General features: G+C 36.8%; 1 protein-coding gene across 3 annotated transcripts in view; it reads left to right on the top strand.

Moving 5' to 3' along the window:
• The first annotated feature begins 20,051 nt into the window (after window positions 1-20,051).
• The window catches only part of Ube2e3 (ubiquitin conjugating enzyme E2 E3), an 87,795-nt gene continuing 85,101 nt past the window's right edge, over window positions 20,052-22,745 (top strand). Inside the window, exons 1-2 of one of the 3 annotated variants that reach the window (XM_076865775.1) lie at window positions 20,052-20,231; window positions 21,695-21,913. In XM_076865775.1, the coding sequence (XP_076721890.1) occupies window positions 21,720-21,913 (194 nt within the window). In that variant the 5' untranslated portion in view covers window positions 20,052-20,231; window positions 21,695-21,719. Of the gene's footprint in view, window positions 20,232-20,278; window positions 20,658-20,926; window positions 21,259-21,694; window positions 21,914-22,745 lie in introns of those variants that run through there. The other 2 variants (XM_076865774.2, XM_076865777.1) reach the window with 2 other exon arrangements.

Below are 22,745 nucleotides of genomic sequence, written 5' to 3'. Positions count from 1 at the left end.
TTCCCTCACATTCTCACCAACACTGATTGTTATTTGTATTCTTCATAACTGCCATCCTGATTGGTGTGAGATAAAATCTTAGAGTAGTTTTTATTTGCATTTCTCTAGTTACTAGAGATGTTGAACATTTTTTCAAAGGTTTGTTTATCAATTGTATTTCTTCTTCTAAGAATTGTCTGTTCAGCTTCTTAGCCCATTTATTGATTGGGTTGTTTGTTTGTTTTGGGGGAGGAGTGTTAAGTTTTTTGATTTCTTTATATATCCTGGAGATTAGTGCTCTGACATGTGTGGCAAAAATTTTCTCCCAAAATGTAGGCTCTCATATGGATGGAGTTGGAGAATATCATGCAAAGCAAAGTAAGCCAATCCCAAAACAATCAAAGGCCAAATGTTCTCTCTGATAAGTGGATGCTGATCCATTTTGAGGGTGGGGAAGATGGGGAAAATGGAGGAACTGTGATTGGGCAAAGGGGAGAGGGTGAAGGGGAGGGGGCATGGGGGCATGGGGGCAGCAAAGATGGTGGGATGAAATGGACATCATTACCCTAGGTACATGTGTGACTGCATATATGGTGTGACACTACATTGTGTACAACCAGATAAATGAAAAGTTGTGCTGCAATTGTGTACAATGAATCAAAATGCATTCTGCTATCATATATACCTAATATAATAAATAAATAAATAAATAAATAAATAAAAATTTAAAAGTAGGCTGGTGTCATGAACAGTAATTAGGGCTGGGTGACTTATCAGAACCACAGTCTTTCAATGTCTTACTTGAATAGCTCTTTTGTCTCTTCTGGAACCTCTTGCCATCCATAAGCACAGGAATGTCTGAATTTACTATAAGATACACTCACTTAAGACTGGGGCCAAGCATTAATTTAACTTTTGTTATGATATAGATGATAAATGATTTATATAGTACTTTAAAGTTTTACAATATTTTAAAATCTATTATCTTATTCTTCTAAATCACTTTGTGCAATAGGCAAAGATAGGTAAGATTGCATCTCTAAGTCCAATTTCTAACAGTGTGTTCTGTCTTTTTATAAAATGTGTTGTGTTAGTTATACAAGCCCAGGCTTCAGAGTTAATAATCTACTTTCCAGCTACATAACAAGGACATGATTATTAGTAAGATTAAAATATTTTATTGATTTCAGTGCCATCTAAATAGTATAGATATTAATCATTTTTACAGGTGTTACCAATATCTCCTATCTGTAAGTGGGTTACCTATTCCATTTTTGTGGGATTGTTTTGTTTTGGTTTGGTTTGATTTGGTTTGTTTTTGGTAGTGCTGGGGGTTGAGCTACATGCCCAGTACTTTTGATTTTATTTTGATAATAGGGTCTTGCTAACCTGCTGAGGGTCATGATAAGTTGCAGAGTCAGTTCTCAAACTTGGAATCCTCCTGCCTCTGGCATGAGCCACTGCACACAGCTTGGTAGTATCTTTTAATCAAAGAAGCTTCTCATGTTAACTGATTTTCAAAAAATTTTCATCAAATATTTAAGGTTTTTTTCACACTATGTCTTTAATCCACTCAATGATTAATTTTGTGCATTAGTTGAAGGGCCATCAAACTTTTTTTTTCCCATATGAAATATCAAAGTTGCCACTGCTACAGTGTAGCACAGGCATCTGTTTAGCTGTTGTCCTTAGGGTCTATACCTATTTACTGAGTGGAATCTGGATCTACTTACTACTACTTACTTTTTCCCCCATCTGAACAGGTAGTTTGTTCATCTTTGTTTATATCAAATAGTATTTGTTTATCCCTATGCTTCATTTGGCTTTAATATAGCTCTTAGTCTTGATATTTGATAGAGTATGTTTTCCTCAACTTGTTCATCTTCAAAATTGTCTTGGCTACTTACAGACTTTTGCTTTTTCAGACATATTTTAGAATCGGTTTCTCAAGTTTCACACCAGGATTAAAGTCAGGATTTTAATTGGAATTGCAAAGAATTTATAAGATCATTTGAAGTGAACTGCTATTTCACACTGTTGAATCTATAATCCATAAATATGGTAATCCATTCCATTTATTTAGATCTTAGTTGTTATTTCTTTTAATATCTTCCATAATCTTGCACATATTTTGTTAAATTTATATGTAATGTATTGCAACTGTAAGTAAATTATTTTTAATAATTTTTTAAATTATTTCCTACTGACCCATAGAAGTCCAACCCATTTTGTTGAGTTTTCTCACTAACTCTAATAATTTGGTTAAATGCTAATAATGTGAACCAATACTTACATGATGTTCATGCATTTGCACATATAAATTCAATCTCCATAACAATCCAATGATGATGATGTGAGTACTATTATCATTCTTAATTTACACATGTGAAAACTGAGGCATATGGAGTTTTAAAAACTTTCCCAAATCCAACAGAAAGTAAGTGGCAGAGTCAATATTTGAAGCTGTGCTAATTGGCTCCACAGTCTGTGCTGTCAATCATTAGGTTATCATATATTGAGTAGTTTTGCCATTTTATGTTGATAATTATCTGTAAATAATGACAATGTTATTTGTCCTTTTCTTATCCTTACACCTTGTATTCATTTTTCTTATGCTGCTATAATTTCCAACTCAATACTGAAAACAAGCTATAATACTATGTCACCATGTCCTATTCCTGATTTTAAAGGGATCAAGTTTTTACTGGCAATTACTATTTTCACCATTGTACAGATACAGGAAGCAGTCTGTACCTAAGAGTTGAAATAAACAGGCTCAATATCACACAACTCAAGTTTTAGAGCTGCAGTTTTCCTCCAGGTCTATTGATTCTAACCACTCTATTTCCAGCATGCCTTTGCTGCAGGCATAAGTGTGTCTGTCTACAAAACCAAAAACTAAAATAATTCATATTTCTTTAGAATTGCTTTTTATACTTTCAAAAAAAGTAGTTGATTCACTCCTAAAATTAAAAATTCACACAGACCCCAATAAGTAGACTAGATAAAAGTAATTGCTCTGGTTGAATATGGGATGGGTGACCCAGGGCTGGGTCTCTTCTATCCTTTTCACCTGTCCTGGTACCTACCTTGAGGTACCTAGGAATCCCACAGTACCTGGAACTGAATCATAAACCATTAATTTTGTCTTTCTTTCCTTTTCTAGACACACAAGAAGGTGTTTGTTTCATTTACTAGAAACTAACACAAACACACCCTTTACCCAAGTTCTTCTTTAGCATTTTGTTGTGCATTAGGTCAGAGTCACTCAGATCCTGTTTACTGCACCTCAGTGGCAATGGCCTAGACAGGACACCAGGGTCAGCCCCACAGTTGGGTTTTCCTATTTGTTTTGTATTGTTTTTTTCCCTACAGTACACCTGATCCTCCAGTTGTCTGATAGCAATTCAGTGGAAGGGAAGAAGAGGCCCTCAAAGCTCTCTTAAATTACATTTTTATATGCCTCAGCGACAGCTGATCTCAGAAATAAGCTGCTAGTTGGGGGGGGGGGTGCCTGAGCATCTGTTGAGAGATTCTCAGTTGGCTGTTCTGCACCAGCAGTCTGAGTGTCACTTCTGTACCAGAATTTTCAGAGAATGTTTCAAAATGAATGTAGAATGTTCACACATAGTTTATACTTTTCTGCCTAGGAGAAGGCTTTCTGTAAGACACTGTTATATAGTAACATATAGGTTAGTATATTCATCAAAACCATTTAATTGTGTTATAACCCTCCTTTCTTGATATTCTAAGCATGACCTTCTAAAATCTAGACATCAAAGAACATATCACCACTTTAATGGGAAACTCAGGTTTCTTACAAAGAAATCTTCCTACTTAAACTTAAAATAAATATAACAGCTATATAATGTGTATATAAAGTAAATATATGTGGTAATGGCCCCTAAACATATCTAGGTCCTAAATACTGGAATGCACAAATATTACTTATGTGTCAAAATAGATCTTGGAAGATGTGATTGAATTATGTATCTTGGAATGAGAGCATTGTTCTAAATTATCTTTGGTGGGCCCTAAATATTATTATAAATATCTTTATAAGTGGAAGATTTGACGCAGTAGAGAGAAGCCCATGAGACCATGTCAGCAGAGAGAGAGATTTGAAGATGCTGTGGTGTTGGCTTTGAAGGCAAAGCAGAAGCCACAGGCCAAGGAGCACCAGGACTGCAGCTCTGGAAGCTAGAAAAGGCAAAGGAACAGGTCTTGCCCAGGGCTCTGGAGAGGGGATCGCTCTGCCACACCTTGATTTCATCTCTGAGAATCAATTTCAGACCTTTGACCAGCACAACTGTGAGAAAATAAATTATTGTTGTTTTAAGATACAAATTTTGTGGTGATTTGTTATAGCAATTACACGAAAGTAATACCACATGTTTCAGGAACATGGCAAAAAAAAAAAAAAAATAAGAGGAATTTAAAAGTCACAGGAAAAGCAATTATAAAATAAATTATCAGCATGTAAATTTACAAAACTCTGAAAATTCTGGACTAAGGGTTTATAATCTGAAGATTTTTTTTTTTTATTGTTGTACCAATTTTCCTCTTTTTTTGGAGACTCTAAAATCAATACTCTGAAAGCAACAAAGTATGCCCAGTGTAGGGGTTCCCAAATGCTTGATCCAGGGCATGGTACTGGTATCGGATTTTTTAAAAAGTCAGTTCTTGGATGAAGTGAGAAAAAATAAAAACAATGTAATGAGTTTTCTCAAAATTAAATTTATGTAATTATTTCCTTTTGTATGTTATATATTACTGTTCCCTTATAAAATCATATTATACTATGCAGTTTAAAAAAATAATTTCAAGCAGTGAATTTGGAATAAGGCAGCAAAATTAAAAACTAATGATTGGCCCCAATTTTTTTTTTTTGTAAATTCTACTATTCTATTAAATTCTTATGCTTAGTAACCATTCACTTAAAGCAATCACAAAAATTGTTCTACCTTATTAACTATGTTAGGTTCTTATTATTGATGTATCAAATTACTATAAGTTTAGGGAAACAATTTATTATTTTCTTATTCAGTAGATTGAAGTCTGAGGTGGGTCTCCTGGAAGGAGAAGGCTCCCTTCTGGAGGATCAGGGAGAAATTTTTTCCTTGCTTTTTTCAGCTTCTGGAGGACTCTGCATTCTTTGGTTTGTAGCCCCTTCCTTCCATCTTCAAAGCCAGCCACAGCAAACTGAGTCCTTCTGATTCCTCATCTCCTTCTCTGCCCCCACTCTTCAGCCTCACTCTTTCACTTTTAATGATCCCTATGATTAACTGAGTCCACCTTGATAATCTAGGATAATCTCCCTGTTTCAAGATCAGCTGATTGATTAGCTGCCTTAATTCCCTCTGCAACCTTGATTTCTTTTCACCATTTTTTCCTAAATTTCAGGGATTAGAACAGACATCTATCTATTTATGGGAAAAGGTACATTATTCTATGTACTACTACATTAACAAACCTAGCTTTAATAGCAACTGGGACAAAAGTATTAGAGTTAATGTGCCTTAGTTTTTATTATTTCCTTAGTATGAGGGGGCTGGGGTTGTAGCTCAGTGGTAGAGCACTGGCCTAGCATGTGTGAGGCACTGGGTTCGATCCTCAGCACTATATATATTTCCTTAGGATGAATTATGGGCATTGGAATTGCGGAGCCAACATGTTTGCTTACTATAAAGGTTTTGAAATATATTGTTAAATTTACAAAAACCATGTAGCATATTTATTAAGTGTTTATTCAAATATTACTCCTCTTTAGCCTTCCTTATTCCCCGAGGCAAAATGAAAACATTTAAGTACTATGCACTCTGTTAAGAGCTGATCATACAATGAGGGGCCAACAAAATTCCTGCCTTTTGATGAACTTATAGACTGGTTAACAAGACAGACATTAATTAGAAAACTATACACAAATATGTTGTGACAAACTAACTTACATGATCCTTCTCCTTCATATCCCTTGAACTTTATATATAATTCCATTGTGACAATACCCTTGAATTTAATTGCGTGTTGTATTTTTTCTTCTTGTTAGTTACTTAAGGTCAGGGACAAACATTTGTGACTATAGTGTCTAAGTGGGATCATGGTTTCTGTAATCAGACAATCTTTACTTACATCCTGGCTCCATACTTATTATGTATCTTTTGATAATTTTTGACCTCTTGTGTCTCAATTTCTTGATCTATAAAATGAATGGGAATAGTTATAATATTTACCCTGTAGGGCTGCATGAGGATTAAATCTTAGGACATGTACAGAACTGAGAATAGTGCTTGATATATGGTAAGTACTCAAGAACTACTAGCTATAATTATCTTTCCAAATCTAGTATAGTCTAAAACATTTGTAATGTCTAACACCTAGTTTAATAGATAAATGAGTTTAACTATATTAATAATTCTGAGTTCTTAACAATCAATAACTTGAAAAATGTCTAGTCTTAAAAATTATTATGTGCTTTTTCCATATGACATGAAGTTGAAAATTTGATTCTAAAATACATCATTATTTTGCCTCTAAGAAAAATTGTCGTCAGCTAAACAGTGGCATAAACTATAATATCAAGTTAAAGAGTTAATTCAAAGATGCAACATTAGTTCATGTGACACTATCAAAGAAAAATCACTACCAATTAAACTATGATCATATTCTTTGTTATTTAGAATTTCTATTTTATATTTATTGAAATAACTTTCTTAAACTTATTTGGGCTTGGATTTTAGTCATACATCACAATATAAAGAGCAATGGACAAGTTCATGCAGTTTCAGTCAATGACAACTGCACCACGAATGCTGCCTGGCTAAGAGTGATTGTAAACGTCATTTGTTGGTTGGTACATTTTGATTTTAGAGATGATAATGTACATGTTAGAATTAATAAAATCACACATATATTTACATATTACATATAATAGGGATACACTTAGAATATGAAGATTCCTGACCCCCACACTTCCTCAGTAGCTGGGGTAGTCTGTGATGGGAGATGATTTCAGCTTTACTGAGATACGTATTGTACATGTTGTCTGACTGGAGCACAGGACATGGTTCTGCAGTGAGTGGATGAACCCGATGGGTTAAGCACTCAATTCACATAGCTATGAGTGTATCCATGCAGAAACTCACATTCTTCTTGCCACTTTATGCCTAAATATAAGAATATGCAAGATTTCCTGTAACCTTTCTAAATGACAAAAGTCTATTGTTGGGTAGCTATACACAAACAAGTAAAACTACTCAATTAAAGATAGAAAACATTTACTCAAGGCTCACTAGGTGACAGATGCTATCATAAGGGCTTTATCAACATTTCATCATTTAATTTCCCACAATTAATAACTTTACATAAAAGATATAACTATATCTGTGCCCCTTTTAGAGATGACAAATGCGAGTCCCTGGACTATGTAGGTGATGTGCTTTAGGAAACGTGGATACAAAGGGCTGTGCTAGGTTTCGAGCCCTCATTTGTTTGAGTCTAATTACTACACTACAGTGTTTATTATTAATTGCATACATTATATCTAAGCAAATAAATACTGATTTCAACTTACTAACATTAAGTTAGAGGGAATTTTTCTCTTTGTTCTATAATTCATCTTTCTCACTGGATAATTCTTATAAGACACCTCAGGAAAACATACTTTATGAAATTAACATAATTTAAGGAGTAATAATACAAAATGTAGATTTAATTTTTCCCCAAACTTAATTGCCTAAAATCAACTTCCCAAGGACACTTGCCATCTCCAACTACCATTTAAAAATTAGGTATTTTATATCATGACTAAACAGCAATGTGAATTGTATATATACAGATATAGATAAAAATATTGCACGTGTGTGAATATAAATATATGAATATCATTGAAAAAGAACACCATGAACTAAAAATAGTTATTGAAAGAACTCCACAAGTAAATTAGTTATTGTAGATTAAAACATTGGGCAACTTACTCACTAATGTATGTAAATCTTAATAAATACATAGCTCTATCATCTAAAAACATACTCTCATAGATGTAACTAAAGTCATGTTTTTTCAAATCAACAAGAAAAAATAGCTTAATAATCTCTTTCCACATACCATTGATTTGAACAATCACTAACATTCATTTTTTAATTTAGCAAATAGACATTTTCTTACCATGATTGATTCTTAGCATCCCTACCACTGAGATGAAGAAATGGATCTCAAAGTTGACCATCTATTGGAATCACTGAGAAGCTTTCAAAAAATACACTAATGGCTGGGTCTCACCTCAGAGTTTGATTTAATTGATCTCGAGTATGGCCTATGCATCAGGATTTTTAAAAGTTCCCCAACCATTCCAAGATGATGATCATGTGCAGCCAAAGTTGACAATCACTAATATAAAGAGTTAGATAATAGAAAACACATCTGTGAGTTTGAGAAAGAAGGCTGACTCAAATAGCTTTTGAATTAGCTACAGATTTTAATGTATATGTTATATCTGTTCTTCTAACACCATAGATAATGGAGACTTAGTTATGCTGCCAAATATATTAGGCATTTCATGGACCAAAAAAATAAAGCCAAATCATTATCTCATTATAACTCTGCTCCTAAATTATCTTATTTGTTTATGAAATTCTGTAACGAATTTATGTTTGGATCATTGCACCAGAAAATCCCATAGTACTACTGACTTAGAGGGGGTGATTGGGAGTGTGCAGCAATAAGGTTTGAAATTTATAACTTGCTATCTTAGGCAGTAATTCTAGCCAAGTTTCTTAAAAGACAATTTGACACACTAATAAAACTTCTGCCAAAATAAACTTTTGCAGAGCCAAAATAAGTTTAGGTATGATAAAATAGTCTCAATACATGAACTTATGAAACAAACAGGCTATCTGTAGTTCTGATGTTGCTGTTTGCTTGAAAAGTATACATGGGAGAAAGCAATATTTTTTATAGCAAGAGGTAGAAATGCAGACAGGCTTCCAAATGATGAACATTTCTATTCATATAGAATTTTATAACTTTTAAAAATTCTTCACAATAAAATTCTTTAATTGGTTTCTACAGTGATTTTAAAAAGTCACTTTACTTTTTGGTAGTGTTATTTATTTTTCTTTTTTTCTTTTTTTTTTTTTTTTTGTTTTGTTATTTTTTTGCAATGCTGGGGAATCAATCCCAGGGCCTCATGCATGCTAGGCTCTACCACAGAGCCACATCACCAGCCTGATAATACTTTCTTAAATAAATGTTTTTATAGCTCAAGCAGTGTGCGAATAAGGTAATTTGAGAGAGAATTCATGATTGGTTGATGAGAAGTGATCATCATGCTGTCAGGAAATATAAGGTAAGTCACTATGATGTTTATATCTGGCATTATTGCTGTTTCTAATTAGCATATTTACCTCTGCTTCAGATTCTACATCATTATCCTTCAATACTCCACTTTACATATCTCCTTAATGTTATGTCCTCTAAATAGACAATTGGCAACCACAATAGTAAACACTGCATAAGAGGAAAATATGACCTCTTAAGAGGAAAGAGTCATCTACTGGGACTAGATGTGAGCAAATGAATATTCATTCAAATAAACATCTGTTACTTCCACAAGCCACTGCAGTAAATCAGTTTTAAGAAGCTGTACAGAGATGAATATCATATCACCTTCCCTCACCCCAAATCAATCTCTTATAATGGGATCCTTTTGTTTGGATTTTATATAACACATACTACATTAAAATACACTGTAGTTACTTAGCTCAGGCAACACAGAGCCTGCGCATCTGTTCCTGATATCAGTCCCTGGTGACTGTTTTTAGTTATTTGATATTTGCAACACACAACTGAGGTGAGTTTATCAAGTTTTGTGGTTGTTAAAGCTGCAATGGTGATCTTCATTTGCAGTGTCTTTAGTAAGCAGGTGCATGTTCTTGAGGCAAATCCACTATCTGTGCACACATATATACATGTATGTATATGCAAACATATATGCAAACCTTACACAGATTGACATATTAATTCAAACATTATTTATACCAGACTAGGCACAGATTTCCAGGTGATGCTTAGAATTTTCCCCGGACAACAACCTTAAATGACTATTATTTTTATATATTCACATAGTTAATGCACAAATACAATTTATTAGTATTTTTTAATATTTTATATTCTTTACAGAAACTAAGAAATTTCATAATTCTATAAAATATTCTTCAACCTACATTAGGCACATATAAACTTTTTGTTCCCATTATAAAGTGAAGAGTCTAATCAATGTTAAAATGTTCCTAAATTCTAATTTGAGGATTTTTAAAATATAAACCAATGTGTTAAATTTCAATAAGAAACACTTGTTACTTAATATTTAACCATTTCTTCTAATCCTGAAATGCCAGGGTACCACAATGTACTTTTCATCATCTTTCACTTTTTAAGAGTGATTCCCCTTTGGAAGACTTTTTATTCTGTTAAGAGCTACTGACTTGTTCCACACCAAAAAGGAACAATTTTGAAATAACTTCAGCTGTTTTCTTTTAATGGAAGTGGAAAGATAGAGAGTAGGATGTTATATACATTTGATTTAACAAATACAATACTTTAAAATTTAGGTCAACATTGTAACAGGCTAAAAGGGATAGTAGAGAGAAGGGAAAAGAAATGGCATAAAGGCAGAATGAACTAGACAGAGATTGGTAGAAGAATAAATGCCCAAAAGGATCATAGTCATTTGTAATTTTTACTGGAGGTTCTTACTTTTCTCTTCTTATTGGACAGTCTCTGTTAACCCCCAAATCCAAAGACTATCCAAAAGCAACACCCTGGTCTCTAGAAACCACAGCACTTATTCATTCTTCACTGGCTGTCAACATCTCCAGCCTCTCCCAGAGGTCCCAATCTTTTCCTTGCCAACTATGCAGACAATGCTGCTATTAGCTCCTTCTCCTCCTTCCTGTCCCCTCACTTGGAATGCCACTTCTTTCTTCAGAGGTGGCACAGCATAACCGCCAAGAGCACGGGTTCCAAGGAGAAAGTCCATTATTTACTAGTCCAGCAACCTTAGGCATGTTGCTTTCTCTCTGTCTCAGTTTCCTCCTCTATAACATGAATATATAACAACATTATAATTTGAGAGCATTTCGTGAGTCAATGTATATAAAATAGAGAATAAAAGTGTTACAGAAGTGTTTGGTAAATTTATTCAACAAATATTTATTGAATTCCAGCAGAGTGTGAGGCACTGGTGATGGGATTGTGATGGCAGGGAGTGGGTGAGAGAGCCCAACATCTGAGGTAGCTCAGCTGGAAGGTTGATTTCTGAATTCTAATCTCCTTTTAAAAAAAAAAGGATAGCTTACCACAATGCGAAAAATAATTCAACTGCTGCTTTTTAACCATATAATTATCCTAAGATAGAACTGTTTTCCGTCTACTCAACCAGTGCTTACTTCTTCAGAGCCTGCTGTGTGTGTGTGCGCGCGCGCGCGCGCATACGCGTGTGTACACATATATGTGTGTTTGAGAGGACATGTCACCTATGTTCAAAAATAGTTTTTTCACTTTTGGATACTCAATTTGTTTATTGAATAAACATGTAAATCTACCTTTTACATCTTCTGGCCTTCCCCCTAATGTATTTAAGATCAGAAAAAAACAATTCTAAGGGACTGCTTATTATATAAAGAATGGGTAAATGAAATTCTGCCTTTCTTTTTTTTTTTTAAGGTGGGAAGCCTATGTTTTGGGACAGGGCCTCCCTCTTTGGCTATTCTCCCTCTTTAGCTGTTCAGAGCAGAGATGATGTATATCTTGTTGGGCATGTATCCCTTTAGCCACATGTATTGCTCCTTAAAAGACATTTGTTAGGTTTTTTAAATGAACAAATAAAGTGTGAGATATGTGAATAATTACATTTCTTAAATCAATTGTGTGTATGTGCATGTGCGTGTAAGCAAGCAACAGCCATAATGTAAGTCACAGATTTTTTAAAAATATTTTTTAAGGACAAGAAAAAAGTCAAGTTTAGAATTAATCAGATTAGGAAGTAGAAATCTTGCCTGATATAAACAACCTTATTAAAAATGAATAATGATATCAATTATTTTCTTTACAAAATTCTAAACAACTAGAATTACCGGTATTCATTTTCCCATTTAAATTGATAGCTAGTTTGGACACAGATATGTTCAATAACCAAAATAACAGAGGGAAAAGGGATGGCTGATTATGGTATCACTTACAGAAGAAAGACATTCAAAAATGTAAAGCCAAGCTGAATTTTAATAGTTAGGCGACTCGTGTGGACACATATGATCTTATATCATTGCTGGCATAAGTCTGGCCTTTAAGCACTATTAGTGTTAAAAAAAAAAGTTAAAAAAAAAAAAGCCTACCAACCATGTTACTAAATTTAGTTTCTTCATTACTGTACATTTAAACAAGAACATAAATTGTTTATGTTCAATAAAATAAACATAAAATCCCAATTTTAGAATTGGAAAGCCCTCCTACTCATTCATTTTCTGATGAAACAAGACTGAAGCATCATAACCAGAACTAGAAGCCAAGATGACAGTGGAGAAAGTTGGTTCAAATAAGTAATGGTTTTATTCTCCATCAATACTTTTAAATTCTTCTTCTGATGTGTCTGAGATAGATTGGAGTTAACTGATTTTAATCTTAACTGCCAGCATTTAGCTTATAGATCATATAACTTGGTCTCATCTGTGCAGACATTTTATTAAGTAGGTTAAGAAACTTTTGTTGCCTCATTGTAGTTTTAGAAAAGAGCATAAGCTTGTGGTCCAATATTCCTTCTCTGAGCATGGTGTATTAGAAGTGTGGAGAGAAAATGTGGTCATTGTTCTCCTGACATTTATTTCAGAGATTAGGTTAATATACCAAACACCCTTAATTTATTCAAGTGTACAAACCTATTGTTCTTTAATTTCGATAGATACTTTCAATTCCTGTATGCTTAGCCTTTAGTACCTTTCATGAAAATTGGTTCCATAAATATATTAGGCTGTAAGAAAAGACCATTTTTTTTTCTTCTTGTTGTTATTCTGAAACCTTTCCTTCTGTTAGTTTTCAATGTGAAGTAACTCAGTTATCATCAGGAATTATTTACTAAATATTTTATGCCAAGTACTGTCCTGAGTACAAAAATAAGATATGGACCCTTTCTTCATTCTGGTTAAAGGAGAAAAATATTAAAGAAATAATCACTCAAGTATTTACTTACAAATGGTGATAAATATTATCAAAAATAAATAAGGTATTATAAATAATTATGAAAGTATTACCAGATTTTACCACCATATCAGAAATGATCTGTCCACACTTTGGACAAGAGAGAGAAAAAACTGTAAAGAATTCCAAGAATTTTCTGACGTCATTCAAATTTGACAATCTTTCCAAAAAATGATGACTTGGGAGCCTGGACTGTATACCACAGTGGAGTTGACAGTATGGTGGAATGGCTTCCAAAATTCTGTCCAAAGTTCTGCTGGAGCTACTGTTAGAACTTCAGGGCAGTCTTTCAGTGTCTCAGATCCTCAGTTTCCTTGGTTAAAATAGTTTAGTTCTTCAATATTCTTTTTTGGCTTACAAGTTTCAGAACTAAATAATCATTAGATGGTGAGCCCAAGTTGGATTTTTTCCTTACCTGCAACTCACACACACTGAGTATATTCTTACTGAGAATTATTTATCACTTTTGTTTTAACCAACCTTGTGATGTTCACTTTCTCTGAGTTATTTTTGGATTATACAATTCAGGCAAATTAAGATCATATTCAAGTTGGCATTTTACTAGACAACCCTTTGAGAGCTTTTATAAATTATGATGCATCTCTAGAATGAACCTGAAAAAAAAAGTAATCCTCTTGACAAAGACACATCACCATTTTAAAAGTATTTAGGTTTTTGTTGTTGTTGTTGTTCTTAGTTATAAAGACATTCACTGAAATATAAATTTGTTTATTTTGTCAAATTTAACTACTTTATTTGCAGCCCCAAATAAAACCACATTGCTCCTTATCGAGTATTTTCCAATGAGATAACCATTTGAGCAGTATAGAAGAGGTAGCCAAGGTCACAAGTAAATGATTATTAGCATATTTATTCCAAATCTCTTTTATATTTTTTTCCAGAAAATCATTGTATTTACAATTTTGCTTTCAGAAGCAGAAGTGTACGTTAACCCAATTTTACAAATGAGTCCTTAAAGAAACTCGGAAAAATTTAAGTGACACTAAGTTAAAATATCATTTTAAAATGATGCATAACACCATTTGTTAGTCTCATTAACCAAGTAGGACATGAGCTGATCTTACAGAAAAGAATTTACCAACAAAGAGGAATTGATGAAAAATGATAGTTATGGTACTCATCATTTTATATTCATGTGTCATATTCTATCAAGTGAATGAATCATAATTTACTAAAGCACAGCCTTTATGTTGGACAGTTTGAGCGGCTTACATTTTTATACAGTATAAATGATACTGAGATAAATATTGTCAGGCATATGGCATTTTAAAATATTTTGGATTATTTCCTTAGGATAGATTCCCAGAAGTAGAATTACTAGGTTAAAGGGTATAAACATTTTTATGACATTTGAAACCCAGTGCCAAATTGCTTTCCAAAAAGGTTATATCAATTTACAGTGCCACCAGCAATATAGGAAAGTGCCCTTCTCATAATAGTCTCACAGGTATTTGGCATTTGTAAATTTTTCAATTTGTAAATTTTATGAGCAAAAATATTCTACCTCATTTTAATATATACTAATTAAAATTTAAGGCAAAGGTGAGTATTTTATATACAGTTTAATAACCTCAAATTCTAACATGTCCTTTAAGTATCTATGACGTTTTGATATTACCATAAGCCTATTTAGAACTACATGTGATATGTACTAATTATTTTTCATAGTATAAAACCTTTTCTCAAGTCTATCATTTCAACTTGGTGCATTTATGTGTATAGGAAGGTATACTGAGGATTCATTTTTTGTACCTGATCAGATACATGTTTGTTTCTTTGATAATTTTTCTATTGCTTTATAGCATAACATACCATAACTCTTTTCTATTTACATTAAGCCCTCAAATTATTCCAATTTTCCTATGAACTGATGTTTTAAAAACTTAACTCATCTGTAATTTATGTCCATATATGATAAAAGGTATAATTCTAAGTGATCTTTTTCCCACACTGGTAACTAGTTACCTCAATATCACTGATTGTATAACTTTATTTTTTCTGTGTTTTAGAGTAAATATTACTTGTCATATATTAAATTATCTTATTCTTGGTTACTTATTTTCCAGAGCTTATTATTTTAGTTAATGTGGAATATCCTCAACATTTTTTTTCAGGATTTAAAGAATGATCTTCCCTATTTTTTTTTCTTGCATCAACTTTAACATTTTGACAACTTCAAAATAGTTTGCTTGAAATTTCATCTTTTCTTTTAATTCATAAAAGAACTTAATTTTTAAAAATCCTGTTAGAACAAAACAGCATTTATTTTCACTAAATCTATACCTCTGCATTTATTCTTATTCCCCCACCCCCACTCTTTGTAAAAGTAGTACTTGTTCATTAAAGAAAACTAGAAAAATATTGAGATAGAAGAAAATAGGTTATTCATAGTCACTTTAAAATTGAAGTATATTCAATCTTTTGGAGGTTTTTTTTTTTTTTTTTTTTTTTTTTGCTTTTTGGTTTTTGTTTGTTAGTTTGTATTAAGGATTGAACCAAGAGGTACTTAACCACTGAGACACATCCCCAACCCCTTTTATTATATTCTTTTGAGACTCCTGCCTCAGCCTTCTGAGTCACTAGGATTATAGGCATGAGCCACTGTGCCTGGTTTGGTGTATTTTCAGATACTTTTCCTTTGTTGGTGCAAAAATATAATGCATATTCATTGGGCAAGATTTGTTGAATACTCACTTTGTGCTTCAGCCTTATTAGGTTCCAATTTCACAGCAACAGAAAATAGACAAAATTCTGCCCTCATTAACATTTTATCATAGTCTGCTCTTTTAAATATTTATTTTTTAGTTATAGATGGATACAATACCTTTATTTTATTTTTATGTGGTGCCGAGGATCGAACCCAGTGCCTCATGCAGGTTAAGAGAGCACTCTACCTCTGAGCCACAACCCCAGAAATTATCACTGAGTTAGTTGAAGTCAGAGAAAGGCTTTTGAATCTTTCCACCACCAAAATATAGCCTCTGATTTGACATCCAGTGGGTTTTTCACCCAGGACACATGCAGGATCACTGAGATGTTAAGCAGTGCATTGGACTTAGGGGGTACAAAGACACTGGAACTAACAATGGCAGATTTGGCTCTGTAAACTAAAGCTGGAACGAGAAATGCTTTCCTACTAAACTAGCCCAGTTTTTAGGGGTAGAAAGAGAAACTTTATAGTCAGAGGATAGAAGGATACAAGCAATTTGAGAGCATCAGCAACAGCCAGAAAAAGAAGTAAGGGGTAAAATTAAGGGGCACCGAGTAAAGTTATTGCATCGCAGGAAACAAACAAAAACCCTAGAATTAATAAAGTAATGTTTTTATTGTTCATCTATTATGTGCAAAGTATATTGCTGGCCATGGTGGGTGAGTTTTGATCTGTAAGCCTTATCCCAGCTTATACAATCACTCAATGGAGAAAATTCCTTAGCAGCTTATCATATATGATGATGTATATGATAATATATATTCATATGTGTATGTGTATATATACACACACTCATATATGCATGTATTTACACACACACACCACTATATATGTACATATATATATGTGTGTGTGTGTGTGTATTTATACACACCCTCTACCACCGCCCCCAACTATGAGCCTTTCCACAGAAATACTCTGAAAGAAGTATTTCCCAAACTAGATAGGTGTAAAATGTTCTGGGATCCACCTTGTCTATTCTTGTACTAAGGGAAGGTCTCTTTTGGTCACAACATTTGATGGAAAAAAAGAGGAGATACTTAAGGTACTATTGGTTGCAATTAGGTCCAGGGTCCTCTCAGGGTTGTAAATCAGAGGCAGACAGTATCCCATACCAACAAGGGGAAAAAATAAATAGAGAAGAAACAATTTTCTTGTGGTATCTAGGGTCCGCTTTGTGGTACTATTTTGAGGAGCCTTCTGGGACAATATTTTATTATATATTTTTATGGAATAATTTGCATTAGGTTAAATTTATATGGCCCCAGGAGTGACATAAGGACATAATCCTTGATTTCCAGGATAAACAGCAAAAATAAGAGATAAAATAAGTACAAAGCAAGGTGTCCTGTGAGGAAGAACTTCACATTAGACACAATTTATAACTTATAAGTTGCTTCTGATCAAGGTAGTATATTACTTTAAAGGAGAGCTGTGCATTAGAAAGAATTTTTTGAACAACCCCTATAGTCGGCTGAATGCAAGTAGCTGAGCAACTAATATTGTGGGGTGCAACACTATTTTCCCTAACCTTACGGGTCTATTCTTTCTCTTTATGGTAACTTTAGCAATATGGAAAATATTACTTATTGAACAAGTTCCACATATTTTGCCAAAAACATTATCTACATTATCACTGGGCCTCTTGATTCCTCCAGGTCCAGTCCAGTGTTAACTTCTTTTGATCCATAACCCTATGACAAAAGCTCCAAGCTATATTAATATTTCTATTACTAGTTATTAAATGATAGTTAATAATGCTCCACTCATTCTGTTTAGTCTTTTAATGCAGTACACATCATTCTGCAGTCTGTTTTCTGGCTGCCCCACTACAGATTGAACTTGGTAAGAGCATGGGCCATATTTCACTCCAACTTCCTAAACATTCGTAGTTTCTAAATGTCTGTTGAAGTGGAGTTTGTAACTCCAAACTCACTAGAGAATCATTCATGGAATTCTTGAGCAAGAGAAGACTTGCAACCTTTGATATGCTTTCCTTTTGCATATAAGAAAAATTAAGCTAGAACATCTAACTTTTATGAGGTCACATAAATTTGTCAGAATGAGGATTAGAATCCAGTTCCCTTACTTTTCTTCAATACTGTTTCTTCTATAAAAGATGCTACTAAAACACAACTAAATATTTTTATTTCCCAGTCTCCTGGCCCCCCTCAAATTCTACCAGCAATTGGCATTCGGGTCTTCAGGCTAAATCTGTGACAGTAAATTTCCTAAAATAACTCACCTGTTATGGTTTAGATGTGGTGTCCCCTAAAATCTCACTGGTGAGGCAATGTGAGGAGGTTTGGAGGAGAAATGATTGGGTTATAGCCTTAACCTAATCAGTGAATTAATCCCTGATGGGATTAATTGAGTGGTAACTGGAGGCATGTGGCTGGAGGAACTGTCTTACTGGGAGCATAGCTATGGGATATATATTTTGCATCTGGCAGTGGAGCTCTCTCTCTGCTTTCTGATCACCTTGTAAGCTGTTTCCCTCTACCACACACTGGGCCATGATGTTGAGCCTCATCTCCAATTCTGAGGCATGGAGCCTGCTCTCTGTGGACTGAGACTTCTGAAACCAAGAGCGCCCAAATAAACTTTTCCTCCCCTAAAATTGTTCTGGTCAGATCTTTTAGTCACAGCAGAGAAAAAGCTGACTAAAACATCACTTTTACCATAAAGAACAGTTTCCCATGCCAAACAAAGCAATGCCCAAACTCTAGATTAGCTGGCTGTTGCTGTGGTATCACATAGTGTAAAGTTGGGGGAATCCTCTACTTAGTTTTTACCACTGAAGTGGTCCCACAAAGTACTCTTTAATTCATCCAAATCAAAATGTTTGGCCACACACAGACCATATTCTTTCTTGAGACAGGAGAGGCTTTCTTCCTATTCATTCTGAGTGGAATATCCTTCCTTCTTATCAACCTGGTGAACTTTAATAATCTGTTCTAATCAGAAGTAGAGAGATCTGGCTTTAGATCATAGTAACTGAATGAACGAAGTTGGTGTGCCTACCACTTAGCAGCCTATACCCTCAGTAATTTTCACTGAATGACTTTCCCTCTGGAAAGTTACAGAAATATAACTTATTATTTAGAGTTGTGAGCAACCCTTTACCAAAACTTTTCTATTTGGAGGAAAAATAGTATGTCGGCTCACTCAGTCTTTTCTTCTTTCCCTTAACTCTGGTTCATCTATCATGACTGCCATTCTCACTTCCTCTATGTGTACTTCTCATTTTTCCAGCACCCCTGCCCCTGGATACTTGTGGGAGAGGAATCCACACATTCCTTTGAGGCTCTATCACTAGAACTAGTTCTCAGTAGCTGGAGATCAGGGAGGCAAACAGGAAGTTTTTGTACTTCCACCTACTTTGTGCCTGGGGCCAAAACTTTGGAGCCCACCTGAAGAGTCTGCAAAAAGCATGATAGAACGAAACTAACCTTCCCTCTCCACATTAAAGCTTTTCTCTGTGGACTGTGGACGTAGTGACCCAGGGTCACGCCTACCCCGATGTTGCGCGTGCAGGGCAGAACTGTCCCGTTGAAAAGTGTCAGGTTATAGCCCCCCAAACTCTCCTCCTCCACTTCTTAAAATCTTGGGCGGGACATTTTAAAAAGTGTTGTTCTGGATTCTTTAAGTTTCAAAGCATCCGAAGGGCAGTCCCCTTTGCAGTGACAGTTGCAGTCTGTGAGGTAAAGATAAGCAGAGGCCAGTCCCCAAGTCTCAAAATCCTTTTTACTTTCCTTCAAGCCCACGACCCATCCTGCCCCTTCCTCTAGCTCACACGAAGGGTCAAGGGTAGCTTTCCTCAGCTTGCGTGCCTGGCTTCGTCAACAACACCCATTAGTCCTCAGTCTCCCAGGACAGTCAGGGACTCCCAACCACACGCCCAGGGCCCTTGCCAGCTGTGCGGGCCCAGAGGTGCACGGCGCCCCACCGCAGGCAGAGGGAATGCGGCCAGCCCTCGGGGGCGGGTAGTCCAATGGGCAGCCTCGCCCCGGAGGCGGGCCCAGGCCGGAAGCCACCCCGCGGCACAGCGGCCCCGCGAGACGGCGCCCGCGCCCCCGCCTTCTTCTGCACGGGCTCCGCGGCCAAGGGCGCAGGGGCCAGCCCGCCGGGTCCCCGCCGCGCTCTTTGTCCTGGCCGCGCGCGGGCGGACGCGTGCGCCCCCCGGGTGAAAGGAGGCGCGGAGAGAGCGCGCGGGAGCGCGCGAGAGCAGCTCGCGCCCGCCGGGCGCCGGCGGCGCGCGTCCCTCCGCCAGGCAAGCAGCGAGCACGCGCGCCGCCGCCGCGCCCGCCCCTCCCCCCGCGCTCGCCTCGGAACTTGCTGACTGCGCGGCCGGGAGGAGCCGAGCCGGGCGGCGGCGGCGGGAGGCCACAGCGCGCGGGGGTCTCCCGCGTCCCCTCCGCCTCGCCGGGAGCTCGCGCCCTCGCCCAGCCGAGCTCCCACCCCCCCTTTTTTTCCGAAGGCGCTGGGCGGCGCCACCCTCCGGCCGGAGCCCGGCACTGCACAACCCCCTCCGACTTTCAATGTTCCACACTCCCCGGCCAGAGCCTCCTCGGCTTCTTTTTTTCCCTCCCCCCCCTTTCCCCCCCCCAGCTGCCTCCATTTCCTTAAGGAAGGGTTTTTTTCTCTCTCCCTCCCCCACACCGTAGCGGCGCGCGAGCGGGCCGGGCGGGCGGCCGAGGTAAGGCGGCGGGGCCGGGGGGCCGCGTGGGGGGCGGCCGGGGCGGCGGCGGCTGTGGGGGAGGGGGCGGGGGCGGCAGCTTTGTTCGCGCCGGGCGCCCGCGCCGCCGGTGTCCGCGAGCCGCGGCGGGGCCGGCCGGCTGCTCGCATCACTTGGCGGCCGGCGCGGCGAGCGCTGCCCGCGGCCCCCGCGCGGCCCTCCCCACAAAGGGCCGCGGAGCTGCGTGGCCGCCGCCGCCGGCCGCAGCTCGCCTACGCGGGCGCGGAAATTTGTTGCACTTCTTGGGGCTTTGTTTGTTTGTTTGTTTTTCCTCGGGCTTTTCCCCCCTTTTTCGTTATTTTGGACAAAATGTCGGTCCGTGATGTAAAAATTGAGCGAGGAACCTTGGTGGCATGGGGAGCTTTGCAGAAGGTGCAGTTTGGATTCTGCTTTTCCCAGGGTGGCAGCTCGGTCTTGGCCGGATGAATCTTCGCTGCTGGCCGTGGAAACGGCTAGGGCAGCTTGTTAGTTGATTTTTAAATTTCCGAGTGTTGTGTTTAAAGGTTTTACGTGCATAGAGGAGGAATCTCCACCTTAAATAAGCATATGGGCGATTAACAGGGTATGTTTTCCTCTGGGAAAGGGAATTTGGTAGCTCTGACCAATGTCAGTCTGTAAATATCGAGACGTTATTAGTGACTTTTTAACATTTTTCAGCAAGATCTGTTATTTACAGTGTGTCATATGTTATTAATGCTGGTTGCCTAAGTTCCCTGGCAAATCTGTTTCATGCCTTCTGAGAAAGTAGACAATTGATAGATTGTCCAAGGAATGGAAAAAAAATGTGAGTGGGTTTTCTAACTTGAGTTCGGTAAATCCCTGAACGCTGGCGTTGTAAGATTCATCCTCTCCCCAGTAACCTTGCCTTATGATAAGTGTGAACACTTTTGAAGTCTTTTTGTTAAGATACAATTTTAGGTTACTATTAAGACAAGAAAATGCTGTTGACTGATTTCTTACATTAACATTTCTCTCCTCTTCCCTTTTCTCTTTAAAAGTTTTCCAAGCGATAACTTCATCAAGATGTCCAGTGATAGGCAAAGGTCCGATGATGAGAGCCCCAGCACCAGCAGTGGCAGTTCAGATGCGGACCAGCGAGACCCGGCCGCTCCAGAGCCTGAAGAACAAGAAGAAAGAAAACCTTCTGCCACCCAGCAGAAGAAGAACACCAAACTCTCTAGCAAAACCACTGCTAAGTTATCCACTAGTGCTAAAAGGTAACATAGTCAGGTTGTCTTCCAAGCAGTTGGAGGCTTGTGTTTTTACATCAAGAGCAATACTGCAGAAATACTTGATGATCAGTTTCATTTGTACTTGAATGAATTGTCATCCTTTAGGGAGCATATAAACGTCCTCACTAAAATTATACTTCTAAGCAAACTTATTCTGTACTTTGGTAACTTCAGGAAGAGTCCTAGAGTAGAGATTGAACTCTCATTCTGACAGTTTAAGGAGTTGGCAAGGAAAATTTGGGGGAAACTGAATTAGATGGTACATTGAGGATACTTCCTTTCGTGAGTTATACTCTTGAGTAAAATTGACGCTTTTAGAGATCACTAGTGTCACTTTTCATGAAAGGAAATGATCAAAAAAGTTTATATTTGCTAAAAAAATTTTAAATGTCAGGCCCTGGTTGTTTTTGAAAGCGTATTTTAAATTTGCTTAGTTTCCCAAACAAGGCTTTAAATCCTACATAACACGTATAACTTTTTGTAGTTAAATTATAGTTATCCCTCCTTGTTCTTGGGAGGGCAAATAAAATTGAAAAGTAGCCATTAACAATCTCAGGTGTCACTTTGCCATTGAAAACTTTCATTGTCTTTGCACCTCTTTACTCTAAAACTTGAGGATGTTCTTGACATAGTAATAATACTCAGCAGCAGGAAAAACATTTTGTTGGGTGTAAGTGAAAGATTATTTCTTTCCTGCTGACTTTTATTTTCTATGATGAAAAAAAAAAGGATTCCATCAATGGGACTTCATCAGTGATAGTGGTTGTATTGAGCAGAATTCTTGTAATCATACATAAAATATATCTTTAGCGTTACG

This window comes from Callospermophilus lateralis, chromosome 9 (genome assembly GCF_048772815.1).
Source record: "Callospermophilus lateralis isolate mCalLat2 chromosome 9, mCalLat2.hap1, whole genome shotgun sequence".
NCBI classification, from domain to species: domain Eukaryota; kingdom Metazoa; phylum Chordata; class Mammalia; order Rodentia; family Sciuridae; genus Callospermophilus; species Callospermophilus lateralis.
Note: the sequence above shows the minus strand (reverse complement) of the source record. Positions and strands in the feature narration are given on the sequence as shown.